General features: G+C 47.8%; 2 protein-coding genes across 4 annotated transcripts; both read left to right on the forward strand.

Annotated features, from left to right (window-relative positions):
• The first annotated feature begins 445 nt into the window (after window positions 1–445).
• Window positions 446–4,892, forward strand: LOC115611256 (small ubiquitin-related modifier 3). Its single transcript, XM_030493900.1, has 4 exons — window positions 446–743; window positions 1,106–1,234; window positions 3,460–3,531; window positions 3,703–4,892. The coding sequence occupies exons 1-4, from the start codon at window positions 723–725 to the stop codon at window positions 3,763–3,765; spliced, it is 285 nt and encodes a 94-aa protein (XP_030349760.1). The 5' UTR covers window positions 446–722; the 3' UTR covers window positions 3,766–4,892.
• Window positions 4,893–5,564: 672 nt separating this feature from the next.
• Window positions 5,565–23,150, forward strand: UBE2G2 (ubiquitin conjugating enzyme E2 G2). 3 transcript variants are annotated; one of them, XM_030493897.1, is made up of 6 exons: window positions 5,565–5,710; window positions 10,721–10,756; window positions 10,844–10,889; window positions 16,355–16,473; window positions 18,971–19,111; window positions 21,128–23,150. In XM_030493897.1, the coding sequence occupies exons 1-6, from the start codon at window positions 5,668–5,670 to the stop codon at window positions 21,238–21,240; spliced, it is 498 nt and encodes a 165-aa protein (XP_030349757.1). In that variant the 5' UTR covers window positions 5,565–5,667; the 3' UTR covers window positions 21,241–23,150. The 3 variants fall into 3 exon arrangements, with proteins under 3 accessions (XP_030349757.1, XP_030349759.1, XP_030349758.1); XM_030493899.1 differs by lacking the exon at window positions 21,128–23,150 and adding an exon at window positions 20,659–20,818; XM_030493898.1 differs by lacking the exon at window positions 5,565–5,710 and adding an exon at window positions 9,858–9,980.
• Window positions 23,151–26,245: the final 3,095 nt, after the last annotated feature.

The raw sequence follows: 26,245 nt of genomic DNA on the forward strand, positions 1-26,245 counted from the left end.
ATTGCTGCAGCACTGGGAAGGGGGTTCTGGCCCTGGGAACCGAGGGCGAGGGAAGGCTGGGGGAGGGGGTGGGCTATGGCTCAAGAACCGGCAGAGAGGGACAAATACTGAGAGTGGAACTGGAGGAGAGGGCGGCATTGCTGTTTATTTCCCCGCTGGTTCGCTCCTCCCTGCAGGGGTGCGTTCCTAGGGGGAGAGCGGGAAAGCGAGCGTTCCGTGCGGCTGTGCCAGGCACATCCTGCGGGGCCGGTGTCCGCGCTCCTGAAGTGGGGGGGCGAGGGAAGCGGCTGAGAGGGGGTCTCGGGGCTCCTGTCCTGCGAGCCCGCGGGCAGGCTCCCGGGGCGCGGCGCACAGCGCCCCCGTGCGGCTCGGCGGGGTACGCGGCGTGCCCTCGGCCCCGCCCCCCGCCGCCCGAGGCACTTCCGGTTCCCCGTGACGCACTTTCCCAGAGCCTCCCGGGGAGAGGCGCGCGCTGGGGCGCGCGCGCGCGCGGCCCGCCGGCTGGCGCGGGCCGCCCCTCACGTGACCCGGCCGGGCGCGGCCAATGGGCGCGCGGGGCGGCAGGGCGCGGGGCGGGGCCGGGGCCGGGGCCGGGGCGCGCGCTCTCGCGGGCGGCAGGCGGCGGCGGGAGCCCAGGCGGGAGCCGAGCGCGCGGGCGCGTCCCTCAGCGCGCGCCGAGCCTTCCCCTCCCCTGTCCCCCCCCTCGCCCCGGCCCTGCCACCATGTCGGAGGAGAAGCCCAAGGTGAGGCGCGGCGGCGGGCGGCGGGGCAGCCCCGGCAGGGCGAGGCCCCCCGGGTGGGCACGCACATACACACACACACACACACGGGCACAGAGAGAGAGGCCTCTCGGCCGGGCCCTGGGGCAGGGCTGCCGGTGGGCCCCGCCCCGCCCGGCGGCGTGCGGCGGCCAAGATGGCGGGGTGGGCCGGGCCGCGGCGCGGCGCGGGGAGGAGTAAGCGGCGGCCCCGCGGAGCCCCCGGAGGCCGCGGCGGCGCCCGGAGCGTGCCCGGGGTAGTGTTGGCGGCGGCGGCGGGGCTCGGCCGCAGCACGGCCCGGCTGGCCGCGCTCTGACTCGGCTATTCCCTCACCGCTTCTCATCCAGGAAGGCGTGAAAACTGAGAACGACCACATCAACCTGAAAGTGGCGGGGCAGGACGGCTCCGTCGTGCAGTTCAAAATCAAGCGGCACACCCCGCTGAGCAAGCTGATGAAGGCGTACTGCGAGCGGCAGGTAGGCGCGGGGCTGCGGCCGGCGCACCGCCTGCCTCGGGAGGCAGCCCTCGGGGCGGTGGGGGCTTCGCTGCTTGTCCGTCAGGAACGTGGAAAGTACCAGTGCATCAGAGTGAACGTGTGCGGGTGCGCAGGGCAGCGAGCAGCTGGTGCATCGGTGTTAGAGTCTTTCTCTTTGCTTAATGAAAACTGCCTCTTCCTCCAAAAACTGTCCTGTGACAGCAGTACTGGCCAGTAAGTTCTGATCCTGGCTCTGAAACCAATTCTCTGAATTTTCAGCCTTTTAACCCTCAGTTCTATCATCTCCAAAAACCTGATCAACTTTATACAGAGTGTGTTTTCTGTTTGGGAAATGGGACCAAATTCTCCTACACCATGACCTCTGTTGTGGTTTTGTTTTCTCCTCCTTTCACACGTCTGCCCTGTTGCCCACTGCAGTTTGGACTCCTGTGTTCTGCAGGTGGCAGGTGGAGGCTGTTCCTCGGTGCTGCCCTGAGCTATTAAGTGGGAGAGGGGTTTATCCCTGCAGCCCGGTTCCTGAGCCTGTAGCACTCGGTGCAGACTGGAAGCAGTGGTGCAGAGCAGAGGGTGGGGATGCAGATGCCTTTTGGAAGCAGAGTGTGGTTCTGTTTGCTGAACTTCCCCATGTCTGTTACTTGCACGATCCTTTCTTTGCTTACTTGAACCTTATGCTCTTCCCTGTTCCATGCCTGATGCAGGATAACACCTCTTGGTTGGGAACGAGAACCTGTCTTGAGTTCAGCTGTACCAGTTATTTTTCTCCTCCTTGGTAGCTGGTGCAGTGCTGCATTTTCGACTTTAGTCTGAGACCAGGCTGATAACACACTGATGTTTTTAGTTCTTGCTAAATAATGCTTACCCTGATCAAGGACTTTCCAGTCTCTCATGCTCTGCCAGTGAGGAGGGCCACAAGAAGCCGGCAGGAAGCAGAGACAGGACACCTGACCCAAACCAACCAGAGGGGTATTCCATACCACAGCACATCATGGCCACTGTATAAACTGGGGGGAGTCACCCCGGAGGCCCAGATTGCTGCTTCGTTCGGGCTGGGTATCGGTCAGTGGGTGGTGAGCAATTGTATTGTGCATCACTTGTGTTTATTGTTTTCCTTTTTCCCTTTTAGTTTTATATTCTTCCCCCTTGTTATTCCCCTTACCATTATTATCACTGGTGGTAGCAGTAGTGGTTTTGTATTACACCTTAGTTACTGGACTGTTCTTATCTCAACCCGTGGGAGTTACATTCTTCCGATTCTCCTCCCCATCCCTCTGGGAGCGGGGCGGGGGGGAAAGGGGAGAGTGAACAAGCAGCTGCATGGTTCTGAGTTACCGGCTGGGCTTAAACCACGACAGAACCGAATACATGGGGTCTTCAGAGAAGCATGGGGAGTGCTGGTGTTCACGTGGCTGTGTGTGTGATTGGAAGCGTGAGTCGTGGGGATTTCAAAGGATTTTAGAGGGCAAAGCAAAGACCTGGATCCCTGAGGCAGGGAATAAAGAGTGCCTCTTCTGATTAAACGCTTTCAGAACAGTCGTGAATTCAACTTGGGTTTTAAGGGCAACTTTAACTTACTAATGTTAGACCCCAGTGTTTTTTTTCTGATAAACCTTGTGAGGAAAAATCTGTCAGGTCCTGCGAGTTCTTTTTCTCTAGGCCTTCTTCATGGTTCCTTTTCTCATAGGAAGATGAAGAACTAGAATGGGGAGCAGATGCTTGGCATGAGTGAAAACTTGTCTTAACTATGAGTAGTTGGTGCTGGTAGCGAGTTACACAAAAATGTCATTTTTTCAGATGGTTTTAAATTGTTTTCCTGGAGTCAACTTAATCTAACATTGCCTCTCTGACTGCATGAGAAACAATTGCTGCTCCTTCTGGCGTGTCCTCTGAGGCGTTACACAATGGTGTATTGATTGACCTGTTCTTAAATTACCTTTGTAAATTAACTTGTGCTATTTGTGCCTTGCAGAGCAGGATCAGAACCAAGTGCCAAACCCACACCTGTGGTTCCATACAGAGTCCTTGCTGTGACAGCAGCACAGCGGGAGGTCACTCTAACAGCTCTGCTGCCTCAATTCCCTTAGCAAGATAGATGCGCTGTTTCCCCTCCGGTTAAATCTTCTGAGTCTTAATTCTGTTAAGATTTGTTCTGACAGTAAATCTGTAAATGTTTCGTTTTGATTCATATTAATTATTTTGAACTTGCAGGGCTTGTCGATGAGGCAGATTAGATTCAGATTTGATGGACAGCCAATTAATGAAACAGACACACCTGCACAGGTATGAAAAATGCTTTTACTGCAAATTGCTATCCAAATATTTTGATATCTGCATGCAGATCAAAATTGTATCTCAAATGCTCTGTTACTGGCACTGGTTGGGAGTAGAGAGCTACATGCTTTTGTAACCACGTGTATTCAAAGCCTTGCATTTTCCATGTTACTCTAACAGCTGGAGATGGAAGATGAAGACACTATTGATGTGTTCCAGCAGCAGACAGGTGGAGTGTGTTAAGACATGCCATCCCTTTGAGAAGAGGAGTTCAAGGATCCTCATCACACCCCACTCTCTCATCTGTCCTTGGATTTGCTATTAAATAGTAAACAAATGAACATGCCAATCACACAAGATTCTTCGAAACTTTAGAGGACATTTACCAAAATTGCTTGTTGTCTTTGACGTACTACGTGTGCAAGTCAAAACAGTATCTGCAGGGATTAATCTATACCTTCAATTGGGCCAATTTGATTTAAGTTCAGATTAAGGAGTATGCATTGTCTGTCTGCTGTTACCTTTTTTGTTATTTCCTTCTTTTTTTTTCTTTCTTTAAACCTGTGGCCTAAATATTCATCCATGTGTTAGGACATGGAGTGTTCATTCCTGGCTCTTGTCAGCTTTGCCCCTCTGTTTAGTTCTAACCATGTAAATAATTCAGTGTATTTTCATGCCGCTGGTGAGCGGAAAAGTTTCCTTTCAAGACATGCCGAAGAGAAGGAAAAAGAGATGCTGGTTTTAAGTTTTTTAGTGTGTGTTGCAAACACAGTTCCTTCAGAAGCGTTAAGCCTGTGACATAAGGCTGATACATGCAGATACGATGCCTAGGATAGAGTTGGAGTTTAAAATACTGCAGATTTACGTGTGCTTTGTCATATTATGATAAAGTCATCTGAAATATACTTTTTTTAATGCAGGAATGAGATTTGTCCTGAATTATTGTCAGAACCAGAGATAGCAGAGCAGCTGGGACAAAAAACTAATGCTCATGGTAGAGCAGCAGTGCTTTTTGTTGTGCAAGCTTATAAAAACAAGAAATCCATCACTGCAGCGTCAGTGGGTTGCTGAGTGCAGGGCAGATCCTGTTGCCTCCTGCTCCCTTCAGCATGTCTCTTATTTCTCAGTGGGTACTAGAAGCGTGTGGCCTCAGGTTTCTTTGTAATACTTGTTTTTGGTAGATTAACTTGATAAATGGGGGGGGAAAGCATCTTTCAGTGTCACCAGGCTGTATGTGCAGAAGAACTGTCAAGAACCTGTCAAGAGCAAGAAAAGAGAGAAGTGTGTGTACATGTGTTCAAAATAACATCTGTTCTACTGCCTCCCCAAACTTCCTGAGTTTTCAGTGCGTTTGTGTGATGGGTTTGAGCTCTATGCAGCGTGTGGAGCCGGTTCCAGATGAGTTTTTGCAAAGGCCATGTTATAGGTTGTCCGCTGCTGCTCTGTGGGATCGTTACCTGCCTTTTACATCCACCTGACCCATTTGGCCATGTCGGATCATCTCCCGCTTGCTGGGAATCCTGCTGGAAAGGCCCTTATTTTCTTTTTCATTTTCTTGTATATGGGCTGGGGTGGGGCATCCTGTAGACCTCATTGTTTATTCACCGATTTGTACATTTATTTGTCGTCCTTTACTATTGTATACAGTAAATATAGTTTGGTACTCTGTCTCCTGCCATACCCTTAATGCGGCCGTGCTCCTCTCACCTGGCTGCTGGTTTCCCTTCTCGGGGGGTACGTGTCCGTGGCAGCAGCGCTTCAGCCGTCCACTTCAGGGGCTTCCAAGGTAGCAGAAGTCCGTGGCTGGGTATAAAGGTTGCTGGTGCACACTCCACCGGCTGCACACCCGCACTCCCCGGGCAGCTCTGCCGCACCATACACCTTTGAGCACGCTGTCTCTATGCGCTCCCCCCGTGTCCGCAGCTGTTTCCCGAGGGATCACCGCCAGGAACGGGAGTTCCCCCCTCCCCGCCGACCCGCTCCTGCCCCGCCGGGGAGCTGCGCTGCGCACGGCGGGCTCTCCGCATGCGCGCCCCCGGAGGACTAAGTGCGTACCATAGAGGAGGAGCGGGCAGCCGATCGTCTTCTGGCCGTCTTCTCTAGCCGCCCTCCCGGAAGCGGCGGTGGTAGCGGCGGGGCCGCGCTATGGCGGGGACGGCGCTGAAGCGGCTCATGGCCGAGTACAAGCGTGAGTGAGGGCAGGGGCCGGCTCCCCGCGGCCCCTCCTGACGGGACCCTTCTTATGCTCCCGGGAGGGACGCGGGCCGCGCAAGGGCGGAGGCGGGGCAGGCCGCAGGCCTCCCTCCCGGTGCCTCACGGTGTTCCCGCCGGCGCTCGGCCCGCAGCGGCACCCGGGGCGCGGGTCAGGGCGGCTGTGGAGGGGGGAGCGCGCACGGCACCGCCTCCCGCTGCCGGGTTGCTCTCCGGGCGCCGTCGCAGCAGGCGGCTGCCGCGTCCAGGACACCGAGCGCGGGGCGTCCCATCTGGGCCGTGCTTCTCCTTTTTTTCCCGGTGAACAGACTGCGGCCACGGCAGTCTCTGTTGCAGAGCTTCGTTGCCTTCATTAGAGGCGTTTGTGAAGCTCTTAGCGGAGGCGCAGCAGTTAGTAACAGCTTTTAAACGTCAATGTAGTGATCGATGTCAGGCTTGTTTGTTTAGAAATCTACATGAGACGTGGCTTGCGGGCGGTGGGGAGCGGTGGCCGGATCCCCGGGGACATCCCACTTCTCCCCGGGGCGCTGTGATCTGCTCCCCAGTGAGCTTGAGACGTGTCCAAAGGTGGCTTCTTTGGCAGGAGACATTTCTTCCTTTTTTGTTTACCCAGTTGCTTTTGTCCTGTGATCTTGTAGCTTTTATTTAAGGCAAGAAAGTAGAATGAAGAAAAAAAGGGTTTGATAGGGGAAGTATGGCGTTAGGCTGTAGGAAGTGCCTACAAGAAATCTGAAGAGGGGCTTTTTACGAGGGCCTGTAGTGACAGGACAAGGGGGAATGGCTTTGAGCTGACAGGGGGGAGACTGAGATTAGATATGAGGGAAAAATTCTCCCCTGTGAGGGTGCTGAGGTGCTGGCACAGGTTGCCCAGAGAAGCTGTGGCTGCCCCATCCCTGGCAGTGTTCAAGGCCAGGTTGGACGGGGCTTGGAGCAACCTGCTCTAGTGGAAGGTGTCAATGCCTGTGGCAGGGGGTTGGAACTGGATGAGCTTTAAGGTCCCTTCCAACCCAAACCATTCTGTGATTCTATGATGATTCTATGAGCTGGCCTTCCTGCTTTGGTGAAGGTCATTTCAGAGCTCCAAAGGTTGCCCAGGGATGAGGAGTTGTTTCTCATTTTACTCATTCCACTCATTTAGTGGAATACTCCAGCCTGTATAAAACAGTATTTATGGGCACGTTTCCTGCCAGTGTTGTGTTTATCCTCCGCTGCTCTGCAGAGCGCAGGTCTCTAACCTGACCCCTCACACAGGTGTTTGCCAGGCTGGGGCTGGCCTGGGCCCCTCTGCCCCGGTGCTGCCAGTAGCTCCTGGGGGTGGGGAGCAAACCCCACCGTGCAGTTGTGCGGGTGAAGCTTGTGCTGACAGTGTGGTGTCAAAACCTGCATTTTTCTCTTGTAATCCTGAAGCACTGACCTGAAAGGCAGCTGCAAAAATACTCAGCTCTGCTTTTATCTGTTCTCTTAAATAAATCCCCTTAGTCCCAAAAGCAAGTTTTGATCCTTTGTTGTTGAGAAGCTGTGAGATCTTACTAGAAAGTCTCATATGAATGAAATCTTTAGGAAAAAGTTATGTACAACAGCATCAAAAAGGATTTGATATAATGCTACAGGCAGACATTAAATGAATCTTTTCCACATAGCTTTTCAGGAGAGCGCTTACAGTGAACTGAGAGGTCTTGTTTGTGAATTATGTTAGTTCTGAGATTTCAGAATTCACAGCAAAAAATACCCCTTCATTGTACAGAACAGAACGGCACGTGGCAGTGCTTCACTGAAGTGGGTGCTTCCTGTCCTTATGGCTTGGAGAGACAGAGTTTGTGTGGGGCTGCAAGAAAACTGCTGCAGCGGTGTGGGTGGTGATGAGCTGCTCTCTCCAGGGGGAAAGAGGGTTGAACATTTGCAGTAGGTCTCTGTAGCTGTCCCTGTTAAACTTGCTTTGAAAATGCTCTTTCCTGAGCATAACCCTTAAGAAATACCTCAGGCACACACGGTACCATGTGTCTGTGTGAGCTCAAACTGCCTTGTGCCAATTGGATGCTACAACAGAGAAGAGAAAATAAAACTGAATTTGAGGCAGATTTAAAAGAACAAGATTCTGGTTTCAAGCATCTCAGTCCAGATGCTGATGCTGTCAGACACTGAAGTGAGTGTGTGCCCTTAATATTTCTCAAGTCTTGTGTGTTTAGTCATCTTGGGGATATGCTAAATCGATACAGTTTTTAGACAGCATACTGCTGAACTTCTCTTTTAAGATTGTGATCAGTCTTTTTATTAAGTGCTTTAACAAGAAGGGTTTTTTCAGTTCTCCTCCTTTTGGCTTAGGTGTATTTGGCCTCTAATGAGTCTCTAATGAGCAGTGAAATTAAAAGGGAGGTGTTGATTGTGTGTGCCCAAATCTGCCCCATGTTCCTAGTAGAAGCGTTGCACTTCAGTAGTGTCAGCTCTGTTTCATTCAGTCTCAGCTTACAAGCAAAGCTTCAAAATAAGGCTTAGCTCTGGTGCTACAAGCTGGGGCTTCATTTTGTTTCCATTTGGAAGCAAATCCCCTGACTGCATGCAGCAAAAACTCCCCTGCAAACCAAACAGGATGCCTTGTGTAGGATGTGAAGATGGAAACTTCTCCCAGTGCTCTCCAGTGCTCTGAATCAGGTGGTGGGCTGCACCACCGTGGGCTCCTCCAGCAGGCACCCAACGCGTGTCTGAGCAGGGAGTTCCCCACAACAACAGGCATGGGGTCGCACAGCTCCAGGTGAAGGTGATGGAGCTGTGGTGACAGTGTGGCAGGAGGGCCCCTCTGTGTCTGACAGATCCGCTCCCACCTCGGTTGTCCCACGGATCATGAGGTTTCACTCCTTGGAGGTGTTTTCCTAGGCCCACAGTCACCAGTCAGCCATAACGAGCTGCTGCATCTAGGGCTCCTGTAAAGTCTTTCTGCTGATCTTGCCCCTCAGAGAAAGGGGCTTGAGGGAGGTGGCTCGTGGCTCTCGCTTTGTGCAAGCTGTCTCTCTCAAGTAGCTGGTGTAGCTTGAGGATTCATGTTTCCCTATAAACTGTGCTTCCGATTTCCCTTTGAACAGCTCTAGAGAAATCACAGGGTAGGTGTAGATGTGACCATCCACGTGGAAAAGGAGTTTTTTTCCTTCCTCAATGACCAGGTATAGTAGCAGCCACACAAAATCAAAGCTCATGTGCCCCCGCACTGCCCAGTTACCACTTTGCTTGATCCTTAAGGATGGAAACCTCTTTAGCCCATCTCTGGAGGCAGAACTGAGCAAGGTGAAGTGGAGAATTGAACCTCCATCCTTGTAAAGGCCCTTTGCTTGGTGTGGTTTGGCTCTTGCCTCCCGTTGCCCTGCTGCAGGGGACATGCAGATGCTGCCCCTGGGCAGTCGCAAAAGGAAATCATGGGAAAGCAGACTCATTTCTTTCTTAGAGAGAGCCACAAGATGGAGCAAAATGATTCCAGGAGCTCCTGGGTTTGACATCTCCCTCTTTCTGTCTAAAAACATCAGCAAGAAAAGCTGTTGGAGACCCGGTATCAAGCTGGAAAAGCTTGTTCCTTAACACCAGGATGTCATGGAAAACCGTAATGCTGAGTTTCAATCTGCTTGCTGTGCTTTTGAACTTCAATTGGAGAGGTCTGTGCCAAAGTTAATGGAATTCTCAATGAACAGAAGAGTTTTGCTATCTTTCCTGTCAGTGTATCTCAGCATGGGTTTGGATCCAACAGTAACTTAGCTATTTTAAGACAAAAATCCGTGTGCTGTTTTGTGCAGCACTACCCACAGTTTCCCATACAGCCTCATGGAAATCAGGTCAAGTGTCTCGTTTATCTGTTTAGGACTTCCCATATTCCCTGGTTCCATGTTCCTGCTTGTTTTCCTGCATGGGAATGTGTGTGGTGTTTCCTATGGCTGTGTTTTATGTGTTATGGGCCACTAGTCGGCCACAGGCTGTCGGGTAGGAAACACTGTTCTAGGTAAGCAGCTCACAGCCCTTGCTTCAGTTGGCCTTGTTACTGTCACCTCCTCCAGTCTGACACCCTGAGTGTCACCTCCTGCCACTGGTCCCACCAGCTGCCCTGCATCTTGCTTGGAGCTGTGGGGCTGGTGCTGAGCCCCACCAGGGACTGTAGGTCCACTGGGTGCCTGTGCTTGGTTGTACTTTGCCTTGCCAGCTGCTTACCGCTCCACAGGACCTTGGAATCCAGAAGTTGATGGTCATTGCATTGGATAGTAGAAAAACCGGTTATTGTTTTATCAGCACACAGAGGGCTGGGCTTCAGCAGGCTTGAAATGAGGTACTGATGCCGAAGGTTATAGTATGAATTGGGAATTGTACCAGTTTCCTACAGAAAATGAGGATTGATGGATTCACACTCGCTGTGTATAGCCATGGCTGCTTTATTGCTGCTTCGTTTTTGGCTCACCTATTCCAGGCCATGCAGGGGGAGCTGGATTGAATCCAAGGAACAGAGCCGCTTGTACAAATCTCTCTTGCTGCTGCTTCTCCAACTTTCTGTGTCATTTTGGGTTGTAGTGTTGAGATGCTGTCAAGTCTGAATTGGTGCAGAGAGGTTACAGGGATACAGTGCGTTTTGTCTTCAGGCTGTTGGGTTTGTACCTGCAGATGCTACAGTGGTCCAAGAGGAGAGTTTCCCATGCTCTGTGGAAAGACTTTTTTTTCTTTCTTCTCAGTTTTGAATTGTTGTCCCTGGGAAGACAGGAGTTTTAGGAGACTGTTGAAAGCACAAAATGCCAAATAATTTTGCCTGGAAGACTCTTGCATGAAGAAGTTACGTTGTAAGCAGTGAGACTGTGGGCCTTCTTAATGGGGAGTTTTGCCCAGCGGTGTCCTCAAGGTTTTCTCCAAGGGTGTTTGTTTGCTGGTGGGACTTCTGTGCTAAGCTTTGGCCACCCAAATGCTAGCCAGAATGCTTGGGCTTGCAGGTCATGTTAACCTTCCCTTGTGTTCTTTGTTTTTACAGAGCTGACCCTGAACCCACCCGAGGGGATTGTAGCAGGTGAGGAGCTGAGCAGGGTTTGTGCACGGTGAAGTCGTAGCCTTGCATTCAGGTAGCACTAAGCATTGTTTTGTTTTTCCTTCATAGGTCCTGTGAATGAAGAGAACTTCTTTGAATGGGAAGCTCTGATTATGTGAGTTAATACAGTTTTGTATCCAAAATCAGCACTTGCCCGCTGTGATTAGGTTCTAGGTGAACAAGAATATAAAAAAATACCAGTTGTGCGTAACATCGACCTTGGCCTTCCTTTGGGAATTTCTTTTCTGACCCAAACTGGGAGTTATATTTGGAATTTGAAGAGTATGACAGAGGCAACTTTGGGACTTAAGTGGTCATACAGGTGTCATTATAATACACAACACAAAAGCCCAGACTGGTTAGGGCTGGAAGGGACCTCAGAGCTCATCCAGTTCCGCCCCCCTGCCATGGGCAGGGACACCTTCCACTAGAGCAGGTTGCTCCAAGCCCCATCCAACCTGGCCTTGAACACTGCCAGGGATGGGGCAGCCACAACTAAATCATAAATAACTTGCAGACTTGACAGGAATCCCCATTTGGGCTCCCTTGGATATATGTTGCATATGGGAACGCTGTAGGAAACAATGAGTTGCTTGTAGATCACACAAACCCATTGGGAACATTCCTGAGCTGCAAATACAGGCCGTGCTTTTCTCATGTTTTAAGTGGAGCAAAATACACAGATTATCAGGGATAGGATAAAAAAAAAAATCAATGTCTAAAATTAGTTCACTTGCTCTTCAGTTGTTTTTTTTCTAGAGAAATGGAAGGGGATGGAGCCGAGAAAGTAGTCCAATGAAAAAAAATATTCTTCTTAAATTTTATACTTCATGAGTTGCCTGGTGATGTAAAGATACTGGGTGCAGTGGTTCTGTGTAGAAAGCTCTTTTCTTGGTGAATGCCTCTGATCACTACCTGTTGTGTTTTGGAAGGTGACAATGACTTCTTTACAAAGCTCTGTCCTCCCCCTTCCAGTCCCAAACTGATGGGTACAGTTGTTCATAGCAAAACTTGCCGTGGAAAGACAAAATCTTCTTGCCTGGCATCTTACGAGTTGTCTCTTGCTTGTACTCTTTCACTCATGCTGTACCTTTCTTTGGAAAATTTGGGTACATGGAATAACTGATAATCTTTACACAATAAGGTTCAAGAACAGTAGGGGAGCAGAAAAGAGACCTTTGTCACTTGGCTCTGACATATTACACAAATACTACAGAATTAAAGGGTGAAGGTGCTCTGAACAGCTAAGTCTGTATTGAAGCTGATGGTCTGTTGTTAGGGTAGAACCAGGATCTATATTTCAGGACTCCTTTAGTAAGAGTTGATGATTTCTTTTCGCTCAGCCAGTGCCAAGGTGCCCTTGCTCGCAGCATCCCTGCTGTGCTCTTAGTAGGTTTTCGGTGCAACTACCAGTGCTGACTTATGAGATTCTCAACTAGTGTGGGTGGCAGAATTTTCCTATCTCCTCTATTTGCTTGGAGCATGTTGTCTAGGGATGAAAAACAAGATTTCTGTCTCTTGGGGTCAGGCATACAACCAATATAAAAGCTTCCCAAGCTGTAGCACATCACCTATTCCACACAAGCTGGCTGCGTGGGTGATCCTCCTTTATGGCAAGCATGAGCCTCCGAGTTATTTTAGGTCTGGTAAATGGAGGTTTGGATTACCACTGCTTGTTTGCTGATTGATATGAGGAGTTGGCAAATGCCTCTGCTTATGTACAGCAATTTATTCTGTAATAAACAGATTGTACTTCCTGGGAGCTCAGTCCCCTGAAAATAAACACCTGGCATGGAAACCGGTGTCAGGCAACAAGTTACCTAGGAGTTTGGCTGCAGGGTCTTACGCTTTTTCTTTCTGCAAGTGGGATGTCTCTTCTGAGACATGCATTTTGTAATGTACCAAATTTGAGTTCAGACAGCTGTGCATTGCTTAGAGTTTAGAAATCCCAGAGGATTTAGTGAACTTCTTGGAATATGGAAGGAAATTCCTCCCTATCGGTACTTTCTCCTAGCAGAGACTATGTGGTTAAGTAGAGCTTTCTGGGGGGGGACACAGAAGTACTTTTGCATTCATTTCATTACCTAGAAAATTCCATTTTTATGTTTCCCGTAACACATTCTTGAACAACAGAGGAGCTGCTTGCAGACTTGAAAGCCCTTTAAAGTGCTGAGTGTTGAGCTTCAGGCCTTTGTCAGCGCAAAATGAGAGGCGGAGGCACTTTCATTTTGGTTTCTGTATTGTGTGTGTCATAATAAAATTATATTTTAAGATCTGCTAAATTCTGAAGCCGTGGTACAATAGAAACATGTTTACCCTAAACATGTTTGGTTACTTTCATCTCTTTACACAACTCTAATAGTAGAAATGTTTGCATACATTTGGAAAGCAAGCTAAATGACTTGTTTATATTTGTCTGTGATTATCTTCTCTGATGTTTTGTAATCTCAAATGGGCTGTGTGAGAATTCGGGGAATGAAAGAAGTAAGGGTGAGGAAATGAAGTAAAGTTGGCTTTAAACTTTTAGACAGATGAAGTGCAAAAGGTAAGTGGTGTAGTAATGAAGAGAATACTTTTATCTTTTTTTCCTTCACCCAATTTGTGTAAACCTAGAGCACATGTAATGGCAAATAAATAAAAAAGAGACCTAAGAGAGAAAAGGCATTGCCCATTTATCAGTTCAGAGATGGCCTGGGTAATGTTACATAGATTATTGGAAGAGTTTGGCTTGGGGGTAGAATAATGCTGTTTAAAATAATAGCAATAATAATCTGTATTTCTGGTGTTCTTGCCTGTACTAGCAGTGCTAGATAAAAATTAAACATGTACATGTTAAGGCTGATTGACATGTGTGAATGATGAACAGTTTTTATGCTCCCAAAGTGAGTGTAATAGATCCAGAACTGAAAATACAATGTGAACTTTCTGAAGAGTGGAGGTTTGGAGCCTGGCTTAAAATGCACCCTTTTGATAAGACATAAAACAGATGCTAAATTAGAGTATTTGTGAAAGCCACATCTTTGCAACAGGGTGACTTGTGATGATAAATAGCCCCAGCACGTCAAGAGAGTTTACTATGGTAACACTAAATACTGTAGCACTGCATGGGGTCCTACAGGCTGCACTGTGTTGTGCAAGTTTGTGACTTCAGCGTTTCAAGACCAAGTTTTGTCCTCTTTGGTTGGCATATACAGGTGTGTGCTATTAATGTTTACCCCCAAAAGACACAAACCTCACATAATTGTTAAGAACTTTATTAGCCTAAAGATTGTTTGAAAACTAAACAGGATAAATCAAAGTCAACTTAACAAAAACCTGTCTAGAAAAGGTAATTAGATATATAATTATGACTTTTGTTTAGTATGGAATTCCCCTTTTCGGCATCTGGTGACTGTGAGTTTTGGTCTTTTTCCAGCATCTTTTTACAAATAAGAAACCATTTACAACTGTATGTGAAGCTGTGATTACAGAATTAATTGTCCTTGTCAATGCGCTTTTCCCTCCTATTTTGGCAGATATACCCACCATCCTGTTCTTCCCCTTGCCTAAGTCAGCCAGCTTGTGGAGTTCAGAGTTTCTTATTTTCATGCTGTCTTATGTCAGCAGCATTGTTTGTCGTATCTCTCACAACTAAACAGCCTGGTTGTCTGGCAAGTCATCCTTTATTTGTGCTTAGGGTTGGTCCCACCCAGGTGCAGGACCTTGCACTTGGCCTTGTTGAGCTTCATGAGGTTTGCCCAGGCCCACCTCTCCAGCCTGTTCAGGTTCCTCTGGATGGCATCCCTGCCCTGCAGTGTGTTGACTGCATCACACAGCTTGTTGCTGGCAAACTTGCTGAGGGTGCACTCAATCCCACTGTCCCTGTCCATGTACTTTGAAATCTTCACAGGGCAGGTGGTGTGATTGCAAAAGGTGCTTTGCTCTTTACTTCTCTGGCCCTGCCAATGTCCTTTTTGAACTGAAAGTGATGCTGTCAAGTTTGAATGTTGGGGCCTGAGTGTTTTGTAGTTGCAAATGCTGTCTTGGATCAGCTTTAATCATTTCTTTGAAGTTGATCCTGGCAGCACTGAATGGCTGAAACAAAAGCATTTTGCTCACATAATACAGGTCCTAAAATGGAGCATGTTGGGTTAATATATTTGACAGAAGAGCCCTTAAGGCTGTGTGTTTGCTCTCAAAACAGAACATGAGACACCCACCAGCTTTTCAATGCGTGTATGTACATACTCTTAGAAGTTCAACAATAAGCCTTTAAAATGCAGCTGGAATTAAAATGTTCATGAAAAAATGCATTCAGATGTGAATTGAATCCTGACCAAATTAAGGAAAAGGCCAGAAGGGGATCAAAATGGTTGAGCTGGTTTAGCTTTCATTCTTGCTCTGTGTTGATGCATTCCTCTAATCTTACCTGCCAATGTCAATACTCAGGGTTAAATCACGGCATTCTTGTGTTTATCTATCAGCCAAGTCTTTTGAATCCCAAAGTTCAGGAGAGTGAGCCTTCTAGGGCTTTAGGTTTTGCTGGGCTCAGTTTTCTTTTTCTGTAGGTTACCAATTGCAGTCTTAACTGTTAGGAGTCCTTGAACCTCATGTTCTTTCCAGCATGGAGAATGTGCATTGGGAAGAGGAGGAGGCAGTAATATATTCTTATATCTTGTTTCCCGGACAGTATAACCCTTGTTTGAAGAGCTTTTTACTAAATACATAAGGTCTCCTTGGCTGAGATTTTCAGTGGTGAAGCTTGTTTTGTACTTTCCAATCAAGGGAGATCATGTTTGTGTTATAACTTCCACATGGTGCATCAAGTTTTAATAAATCATGGCTAAGAAAATTTTTTGCTCACTTTCCAAAAATGTTTCGCGTAGGGAGGGTGAAATAGTTGTCTTTATATTCTCAACTTGATTACACTTTGAACTACATGGTGAACACAATAAGGAAATGTTTCTGCAGGAACCCTGATGAAGCCATTTGTTCTCTGTGTGCACTCAAGGGTGTGCAAACCAAGTACCTTAAGTCTGCAGAGAGACATTGTTGTGCTGCATGTAGCAATTATGGTCCCTGAGCCTTGTTTTTATTTTTATAAAGCATTGTTGTGGGGGTTTTTCATCAGTCAGTGATAAGTGCTGATGGGTGGTTGTGCTCGAAACTGGCAGCTTGAATCTCCGTGGGTTTTATAAATTATTTTTGAGCTATAGCATTTGACATCTCTGTCTTGTGCAGGATAACAGTATCTTCAAAGGCGCAGGAGTCCCACACCTGCCTCTGCCTTCTCTTGACGTGCAGATGCTCAAATCCTGGAACATGCCTTGGAGCCAGATACTCCAATTTTATCCAGACACACCCTGCTAATTAAGCAGTGTTGTGACCTTCCTAGTAATTTAGTGTGCAAGCTTTGATTTCCCTCTTCCCTCTCAAACCCCATATTTGGGTTTAAGTTTATGAGCTGTAGGGTAAGAGTGCATTAACTCTTTGTTTTCTGGAGGAGATGATATGGCCCAAATCTCAAATGTCTCATTAGACAAGAATTTGGGTGAAAGAAGTACTTAAAACTCTGTTGAATAGCTTTTTATCTGTTTCTAGGGGTCCAGAAGACACCTGTTTTGAGTATGGGGTATTCCCTGCTGTTCTGAGCTTCCCACTCGACTACCCGTTAAGCCCTCCGAAGATGAGGTTCACATGTGAGATGTTCCATCCGAACAGTAAGTCCGATGCAGCAGGATGTGTGGGGAAGTGGGTTGCTTGTGCACCTTAAAACCAAACTTTTGCAGCAGGAGGGCTGGCATCCTTACCAAGGGTCATTCTGTTTAGCAATATTTCTTATGGTATCTTTCTGAAATACAGAGTGCTCTGTTCAAGCAGATGACACTTTGCAAGTATTTAATATTAAGGCTTTGATGGCCTTTTATCTGCAATTCTAATGGAGACAAGATTATCTTAAGACTTTTCAGTGGAAGTAATTGAAGGGGCTGGATCTGTATTCTAGGCTATTAGGTCTCTGCCACTTGAGAGCAATAAAACAAAAATGCTGCCTTCCTGCCTGGTGTTTCCTTCCCAGCTGACATTCCTGCACTTGCATAACACAAACCTTAATCTCAGCTGGAAATCAATTTATTTCATCCTATTCCAAGGAATTTTGCAATTTCTTGAAGTTCTGTTCTTCCCTCCTCAAAGTACCACTGGTGCAGATCCTTGCCCATTTAGTCCCCATCTTTCTGTTCTGTGAAAGACACACCTGCATACCGCAGTGTAGAACTGTGCAGACATACCCAAGGCAGTATAGCATCACCTCTGAAGCAGTGCAGAGTTTGGCACCTGGAAACAGTGTGGCTGCATTGGCACCTTGCTCCAGCTAGACTCATTCACCCACACTTCTCGGCAGGACTGGTCTCCATGAGAAAATCCGTGTCCACACAATGCTCTGCAGCTCCAGTTTTGGCCTTGGCTTGAGGTTTGCTGCTGGCAGCTGCTTTGCGCACAGCATAGCAGGGAGGAGTGGGGTGTGGAGAGGCACAAACTGTCCGACTTTTGTGTTATATGTGAGCACTTCCTCAGTGGGGTTTACTGGAATATACTGGATGGTCAGCTTAGCTCTGTAAAATCTAGTGGTTCTGGGTCATGTTAATGTAAAATTGAGATCACCTAAAGTAGGCTCTAGAATTGTGCTTCTCAGGTGGGATTGTGATGGTCCAGTTCTACCCAGACAGGCTGTAGAAATTGGGTGGCTGTGCAGTGCTTTCTCTGTTCCTTAAGTGCTTACTTGTGTAAGCACCTTACTTGTGCTCCACCTGTGAGGAATTGCAAGGAAAATGTTTTAGAAGTCTGCTGTGTTCCCTTATCTTTGCAGTTTGCGTTATGTACATGGGGAACTGAGACACCACAGAACTATCTTCTCTTAAAATACGTTCACGGATGCTCTGGTGAAGATAACTTCAAGTAGTAATTAATGGCAAGTCTTGCGTGAGCATTCAGTGACAAAGTGGGAAGATGAGTACACCAAAGGAATCAGCCTTTGCTGTCTTGACTGTGCTGCTGTGGTCCAGCTGTTTTAAATGAGGCTCTGCATAAAAACATTAGAGTAACTTAGAAGTGAAATACCTTCTACCAGTGTGTTCTTAACTTGCAAGGAGAGGTGCTGATTCAGCACGTACTGTTTTCACCTCTTCCAGCTATGGCTAGACCAGCTCCAGTCCCCAGCCTGGGGCTGCAGGAGGGGATGTAAATAAAAGTTTTCCAAAGTGCTTACATGTTGCAGGCTTGTGCAGACATTAGCTGAGTGAATGGAAAGAACTGAAAATGAGCACAACTACTTCCAGCGGTTATTCCCTCTTTTTGTTTTGTCTTGTTTTCCTGGCACTGGCACAGGTTGGTCACCCGAGGAATGGAAGGACTGAAAGTACTGGGCTGAAGTTGTCCTTCCCTGGGCAGCTGCAGCTTTAGGCTATGTTGCTAAAAGAGTGTTTCAAACTCCATTCTCTCTGTGTTGCCTCTTCAAGCTTTTTTTGGCCTCATTATCAAGTCAGTGGAGTCCACTGTCTGTGAAGATGACTTGTACTGTTGCAGATGCTTTGCTTACACTAAAGGTGGGAGGGGAAGATGGCTGTATCCTTAATAGATAGGTTACCTTGTTTCCAGGCAATTTAATCCAGCTGAGCTTTAAGCAAAATTAAAAGCAGTAGTCTGAACTATTCTGGTTGCACCTCCGTAATGTTCAAAATAGTATCAATTACATTGCTTAGAACATACCAATTTTCCCTCCTTGCTGCAACAGAGCAGGTTTGCTTAATTCTTTTTATGGTCACAGTCTAGTGGAGGACTCCAACATGCATTCAGTGCTGTGTGACTGTTACCCTTTGATTTAAAGAGGACTGGTTACCTACTTGGAACTGTGTCTATGCGTAAATACTTGCCTTGTTCCACCAGGCTGCATCTCTTATTTTTTCCACAGATCCTGTCACTGGTTATTAAATGACAAAAGTGCTCCCAGCAGGCTTCTGCTGGGGAGGGATGACTCAAGTTTGACAGATTTGCTTAAAGATTTTTGCTAGATTTCTTTCAGATTTTGTGTCCTCTTGCCTTTGGAAGAGGCTCAGCTTCAGTCGTATGAAGGCCAAGTCCAAATACCAATCTCTGCTAAAGGTCCGGAGAGGCCAAGTATTTCCACTGAGTAACAATCAATCCCCTGTACTTCTTGTGCAGTTTACCCAGATGGGAGAGTTTGCATCTCTATTCTTCATGCTCCTGGGGATGATCCCATGGGATATGAAAGCAGCGCTGAGCGGTGGAGTCCCGTGCAGAGTGTGGAAAAGATCCTCTTGTCAGTTGTTAGCATGCTGGCAGGTAAGGACTGATGTTTTATTAGCAGTAGCTCAGATAGCACTTACTGAGTTAGCTAGAGCTGCTTCTTGCTGCTGGATTTTTTTAAGTGAGCAAAGGACATTTAAAGCTGCTCATCAGCAACCGAGCAGATGGTGATGGTCAGGTGGGTCCAGAGGCTCCCCTGGTTGCCTGCTCCTGCACAAAACCTGGGCTTCATCTTTTTATTTCCCTATGATGTCTATTCAACTCCTGCAGGTTGTAAAGGTATTGATTACAGCCTGTATTGGATTTGGCTTTAGCAGCTGGCTAAGCCAGATCTAACCAGTATGGTGAACTGGAGTCCACGGGAGATTAACAAGCCAGCATCCTTCATTTCTGTTTGTTATTTCTGATGTCCCCCATTCTGCCATCTGTGGTTCAGAGGAAGGCTTCTTGAGAAGAGGGGTGGGGTGAAAAACTTCTTGTGCAGCCTTTTAAATGGCTTTCCCTAAATCCATTAAGGGCTATGGGTCAGCTCTGTCATGTACAGTTCCCTGGAAGATGTATCCATTTCCACATAGTGGACAGAGCCACTGACATGCCTGAAAAGAACAGAGATGTGTCCCTCAGAATCAGTTTTGAATGATAAAAGATTTTAGACAGGTTAGAGGGTTTAGAAGCAGGGAAGTTGATCAAAGGTAAAGCACAGATTCTTACATGGGACTGTTTTAGCTTCAGAATAGTAACCTACTGTTGGGAAGCAGTGCAGACAAACAGTACCTCGCTGGGCTTCCCATGGTGTCCAAGAACTCGGTTTGTGGTGCAGCCTTACCTAGACTGGTTAACATGGGATTCACCTGGTCTCTCTTGTTCGCTGCCTGTATGTCCTGTTTTCCCATGCCTTTCAGAAGAATTAGTCTAAAACACCAATGGTCAGCTTCTTTCAGGCTGCTGGCAAAGCCTCGGCTCTGGCTCTGCAGATAGTGTAAGTCCAAGCTTACCAAACTGGGTGACCTGCACATCTACTGTCTTTTAAGGGCAGGCCATCAGCATTGTCCACTGTGTCTCTTAACTATGGGGGTGGTGAGACACTGGCATAGGTTGCCCAGAGAAGCTGTGGCTGCCCCATCCCTGGCAGTGTTCAAGGCCAGGCTGGACGGGGCTTGGAGCAACCTGCTCTAGTGGAAGGTGTCCCTGCCCATGGCAGGGGGTTGGAACTAGATGAGCTTTAAGGTCCCTTCCAACCCAAACTAGTCTGGGATTCTGTGATTGAATCGAGAAAAATAAGAGCCAAAGATGTCTGCTAAGAACTAGGTTGAGGTGGATTTGGACTAGTGTGTGAAGCAAAGTGGGTAGAGCATGTTCCATCTTAGTGATTTGTGTAATCCTGTCGACAGTTGTCCCACTGTATGCTGACCATGAGCCCGATGAATCCCATGTTGCAGCTTACCTCTGTACAAAATTAAGTGTTGGAGTCATGGGGGTTTAATGTACTTTGTAAAATGCATTGAAATCCTTGGATGAAAGATGTTGCAGAAATGAAAGCATTCTATGGGTTTTCTTGGTCTGTTTTGTTGGTTTTTTAATAGAACAAGCTATTCCAAAGCATGACGGAGCCTGTTTGGGTGGCCTGGTCGGGAGGGCTTTGTGTCTGTGAAGCTGCAAAACCAGAAAGAGACATTTTGCAGGGAGCAGCGTGCAGTTTTACACCCCCTTGACAGCACCAGTGGTGCCTCATTGTGGTGTTACATATGCATGCTGGGGCTCAGCTGCTGAGAGCATAACCAAAAGAAAGTATTGCTCCTCTGCCACTTGCCTCTACCTGAACTTGTCCTTGCTGTGATATTCTCTTGTGATCAGTTCAATCAGAACCATTTGGGAATGCAGCGGCTGTCAGTGGCTTTTCTTTTTAGCAGTGTTTCTGTAGTCCCAATCAGGGAAGCATGTGAGAGCCGCAGGGAAGTGGCAGTACAGAGACATTGAAAAAGCAAGAAAAAGCGGGAGGGTCTTGCTCCATTGCCTGCCTGTCCACCTATCTTTCAGTCTTTCTCGTTTCAGAACCAAATGATGAAAGTGGAGCCAATGTAGATGCCTCCAAGATGTGGCGGGAAGACAGAGAACAGTTTAACAAAATTGCCAAGCAGATTGTGCAGAAGTCACTTGGACTTTAAGCTCACAGAGAGACTGAAGTGTTTTGTATTCCTCTCCACCTGAAAATGAGCAGTGCTCAGTGCTGGTACCAAAAAGGAAAACTTTACAAAACTATTGGCCTAATTCTTCTTATCATTTGTTATTTATTTACCATCTCTTTTCTTCTTCCACTGCTCCAGAGAAGCCTCTAGTTCACTCACTACATTGTGTGGAAAAGGAATTTAATACTAGGGAAAAATACAGAGACAATGCTATTTCAAAGGCTGCTTGTTGCTACCTCACTTTATGATATGGAAAGCTTGGAGACTTTGCAATCTGCAGCCCACCTTTGCCAACCTGCTGTTTGAGAACAGTGCTGGTTTGAATCACTTGCTGGAAGAATTAGTTATATGTAGGTAGCATTGCATCTGGAGCACCAGTAGACAGGAAATAATCTATCAATTTTATGATACTTCCTAAGTTAAAGACAGCATTTGCAGTCAGAACTTACAGGAAGAGTATAGTTAGCAAGAAACGCTATAAAACAAGGTTATAGTCAGGATGCATTTGGAAAAAAAGTGATTGTGCAGCATGTAACTGTAAGAGAAGATCTAGGGAGTTGTCAGTGACTGGCTGGGGGTCCCATGTAACACTGTGAGTTTGTATTGAGCCTTTAAGTCAGTGTTTGCTTGGAAGAAATCCCAAGAGCTGCTTTATTACTCCTTAAAGACACTCAGTTGTAAACTTTACATTCAATTATAGGTGCAAGATGTAAAGTCTGGATTCTTAAACACTTTAGTCAGGTTCACCATGGGCAAGGTAGGTCATTGGCAGCCTGAAAATCCAGTGAGAATGTGTCTGCTCTGCTGGGCATATAATAATATCTGCAGTAATGTCAGCTCCTCTTCTACTGACATTTGGGTTTTGAGAGGATTAGGCACTGCCGGCCTTTGTCATTACAGCCCAGGTCACCTGTTCTTAAGTTGAATGAAGATGAATGTGATGAATTTTGTAAAAATGAACTGTAATACTACTTTTTGCTGCCTGCAATTGTGTATTTAAGTATGAGTCAGAGAAGACACTGACTGTGTTTGCTAGAGGATGGTAGATGCAGGTTTCGAACTGCAGAATATTGTAGCCGACCACTGGTGTGGAGCATGCGGCAAAAATCCAGCTGCAAGGATGAGTTTGTAAAGCTGCTTAGAGGCCACAGTGACTTTTGTGCTTTGCAAGTGAATTTCTTATGTAGGTCCAAATCTTCTCTGATTTACTACAAGCAATAACACACCCATTGATGTGCGTGACATGGATGGAGTCACACCATGGAGAGAGCTTTACGGAGGCGATTGTGCACTTGCGCCTGTGTGCAACTCGTCAGTATTTATGCCTTGCAGCCTGAGCTGCGTGTTCACATGCTGCAGATCACAGTATGCCACCGTTCTGCACCTCCGAAGTTTGTATTGCCACAACTTGCTGATTTTACCTCCCTGTAGAAGTAATTCTTCTTGCTTTAGTGTAAGGGTGGGAGGGGGGCCTGGCATAGTTTGGGAGCAGAGATGACGAAATAGTGTTGTACCTAACTAGTATTTCAAGATATACAGGGAAATGTAGCGCTTCTATGCAAACTGGGAGCGTTGTTTGAATTGTAGTAGATAGAGCGTTGCTCCTGGGAGTACTGCAGCTGCTTCTGGAAATGATGCTGGAGGGCTGTGAGCACCACACAGCAAACGATGGGTTCAACAGACACGGCAAACGTGGGCTTTCTAACTGCAGAGTATTCTATTCATGTGTGCTCATTATTTTATGGTGGGATTTAGTCTGTGTACTGAAAATAAAGTGATTATATTTTCTCCTTTCATAGATGTATGCAAATATATTGCAGTGGGTGTTTTATATGGGTAACCAATTCTGACTTGGTCCAAAGGAGTGGAGGGTTCATTCTAATGCAGTTGGAAACACAGGGGATGGTTTAGAGGAGTGAAAGAGTTGACATAGTGGCTTGGGCTCTCCAGGCAAGTGTCTTGTCTCTTCTGATGGCAATGACTTGATAATTCAAAGAAAACTATAAAAACCTGACAGCTGGCAGATGTGATGCAGTTTGCTTCTTACAAAGAACTTGTTATGATCCACGTATCTGGTCTAGGAAGGTCTGGTTATGGCAACAGGTGAATCATGACATTTAATATATCATTCAGAATTTGCTGATACTAGCTCTCACATTCGAGGACAAATGTCAGTTCCTCCTGAGAATTTCCATAGTCCCCAAACCTCTGCTGCTTAGAAATAATTTCTTTTTCAGTGACTGGCATGCACAGCACAAGGGTTCATCTCACCTGACTCCATGCCTGTGCTGTGCCCCAAGAGGGTTTCACTGTGCAGGCAGCTTACTACAACAGGGAAACACCTGAGAGCGGTTAAAGCATGTAAAGCTCCCGTGTCGAGCCGTGATTTCTGAAAGGCTTAATGCTCTCCCTCCATGAAAGAGCACGGACATGGGCAGCCTGTGTAATACTAGCCAGTAGCAATGTTCTTCTGAGCAGTTGCCTTTTTTTCAGTCTGAAACAGTTACTATAAAACATGTTCCTTGGGGGGTGTCGTAGCTCTCAGGTGTTGTACATGCAGGGAAAGTATTAAAGATTTCTAAAAATCCCTTCTTCTGGATTATATTTAGTTTAGGCTTTTATATTAAAAAACCCAAGCCCCTTCAACAAGGCTGAGAAATGCCAGTAATGTCCTCTTTAAAGCCTTTGTATGTACATACATCCACACAGTTTTTTCCCTTGGCAAACGGGGCTGTGTCAGAACACACACAGCGGGACGCGAGACATTCATTAGCTGTGTTGTGTGTGCCTGTGTGCATGCGGGCGGCTCTTTGAAAGTGTGAGCTGCAGGGCGAGAGGCATTGGAGCCACATGAAACAGCTGCAGCTTCGGGGCAGCGCCAGCCCCAGCCTTCTTTCCAGCTTGCTTTTTGGATGGAGCTGTATCATGAATGGAAGGCAGCGCGTTGCCTTTGAGATGAAATGGTGAAAGCTCTGTCTGGAAGATCCTTGCTTTCTCCCTGACATGTCTTGGTGAGGATGCTGTGCGTGTTTCACCCCTATGAGAATCAAAAAGAGAAACACCCCCTCTGCCAGCACAGACTTGTAATGTCCATCCCCAGTGCCAGCTGTGCTGCTGATTCTGGGATTGTCTTGGATGTGGGATTGGCGCAGCTTCTTGGAGGCAGCTCCAGAAAGGGGCAGCAGCTTTGTGGTTATCTCCCCTGTGTTGCTTCTCTCAACTTTCCCTGGCTTGGTGGAAGAAGAAAATCACTTTGCCCTTCAGCAAGCTCAGGGTCTGGGAGGAGGAGTGCGAGGTGAGGGATGCTGAGGGTCTTGCTGCCTGCTGGGGGGATGCCTGGGGGTAGCACAGGGAAGGGGAAGGCGCAGGAGCCTGGAGAACTCCTGTAGCATTTGAGGGAATGGTTGGGATGTGCTGTCTCAACAGTGGCTGAACCGCTGCACCAGCGCCTGTGAGAGCTTCTGGTGTCTCCTCTCATGCAGCCAGGTCCTACCTGGTGCCACGTGCATCGAAAGCACTACTGGGGTCACAAATCAGTGGTGCAAGGCTCCCCGGTGCTGCGGGGATGAATCCTAGCACTGGGGGGGAGTTGCTCAAGTTTAATGCTTGGTGGTCCTGCATAATGTGCTGGGTGCTGTCCCCTGGGAGCAAGGGGAGGCCAGGACACCAGTGCCTTCCCTGTGACTCCTGCCCTGATGATCTTCCTGCCCATGCCAGCCCTAATCTCATGGCTGCCTGCTGGATCCTAGTCCTGCCCCAGCTGCAAGCCCCTCTCCCAGATGGGTGGCTGTGAGAGCCAGATGAGAAGCAGCCAGGTGGCTTCTGAAAGCAGCTCACACCCCCCCGAGATGTGACTGAGCAGCTGTTAAGATTATGGGGTATGTTAATATATAATTAATGGTAATGATAGGGACAGAGGGTTATTACAGGGTAGCTGCCAGTGTTAGCAGTGCGTGCATGAGCTCCTGGGGAGTGATTTGCCAGTGGGTCTGTCTAGTCATGTCATTGCTGAAGGGTGTGACGGGAGATGAGCCAAGTCCTGGGCCAAGTCCCCTTCCTCCATGTGTGGGACACAAGCTGGTGCTGCCTTACCAGGGCAGGGCTGTCTGGGGATGCTTCGATTCAATGCATTCAACATCAGCAAGTTTGCCAACACCACCAAGCTGTGTGGTGCAGTCGACACGCTGCAGGGCAGGGATGCCATCCAGAGGGACCTGGGCAGGCTGGAGAGGTAGGACAGCGCAAACCTCATGCAGTTCAACAAGGCCAAGTGCAAGGAATGTGACCAGCAGGTCGAGGGAGGGGATTCTCCCCCTTTAATCCACTCTCATGAGACCCCCCCTGCAGTGCTGCATCCAGCTCTGGGGCCCCAACACAAGAGGGACGTGGAGCTGCTCGAGTGAGTCCAGAGGAGGCCACAAAGATGCTCCCAGGGCTGGAGCAGCTCTGCTCTGGAGACAGGCTGAGAGAGCTGGGCTTGTTCAGCCTGGAGAAGAGAAGGCTCCAGGGAGACCTTAGAGCAGCTTCCAGTGCCTAAAGGGGCTGACAAGAAATCTGGAAAGGGGCTTTCTACAGAGGCCTGTGGGGACAGGACAAGGGGGAATGGCTTTGAGCTGACAGAAGAGAGATTTAGATTAGACATGAGGAAGAAGTTCTTCACTGTGAGGGTGGTGAGACACCAGCACAGCTTGCCCAGAGAAGCTGTGGCTGCCCCATCCCTGGCAGTGTTCAAGGCCAGGTTGGACGGGGCTTGGAGCAACCTGCTCTAGTGGAAAGTGTCCCTGCCTGTGGCAGGGGGTTGGAACTGGATGAGCTTTAAGGTGCCTTCCAACCCAAACCAGTCTGTGATTCTGTGACCCAGGGATGCAGTAGTCAGGCATGTGCAGCGAAGGAAGAGGCTGTGGCTCTGTGCTGCTGCCACAGCTCTAAAGGAGCCAGGTCTTTCTGTCCAGGGGGGCTGCAGGGGGTGCCCGTGAGGTGGGTG

The sequence above is a fragment of the Strigops habroptila genome, chromosome 8 (genome assembly GCF_004027225.2).
Source record: "Strigops habroptila isolate Jane chromosome 8, bStrHab1.2.pri, whole genome shotgun sequence".
NCBI classification, from domain to species: domain Eukaryota; kingdom Metazoa; phylum Chordata; class Aves; order Psittaciformes; family Psittacidae; genus Strigops; species Strigops habroptila.

Bases quoted from the DNA above. Each gene is read 5' to 3' on its own strand.
- LOC115611256 (XM_030493900.1), top strand. From the start codon at position 723: ATGTCGGAGGAGAAGCCCAAG. The intron at 744-1,105 runs GTGAGGCGCGGC...CTTCTCATCCAG, and splicing joins TGTCGGAGGAGAAGCCCAAG to GAAGGCGTGAAAACTGAGAA. The intron at 1,235-3,459 runs GTAGGCGCGGGG...TTGAACTTGCAG, and splicing joins AGGCGTACTGCGAGCGGCAG to GGCTTGTCGATGAGGCAGAT.
- UBE2G2 (XM_030493897.1), top strand. From the start codon at position 5,668: ATGGCGGGGACGGCGCTGAAGCGGCTCATGGCCGAGTACAAGC. The intron at 5,711-10,720 runs GTGAGTGAGGGC...TTGTTTTTACAG, and splicing joins GCTCATGGCCGAGTACAAGC to AGCTGACCCTGAACCCACCC. The intron at 10,757-10,843 runs GTGAGGAGCTGA...TTTCCTTCATAG, and splicing joins ACCCGAGGGGATTGTAGCAG to GTCCTGTGAATGAAGAGAAC.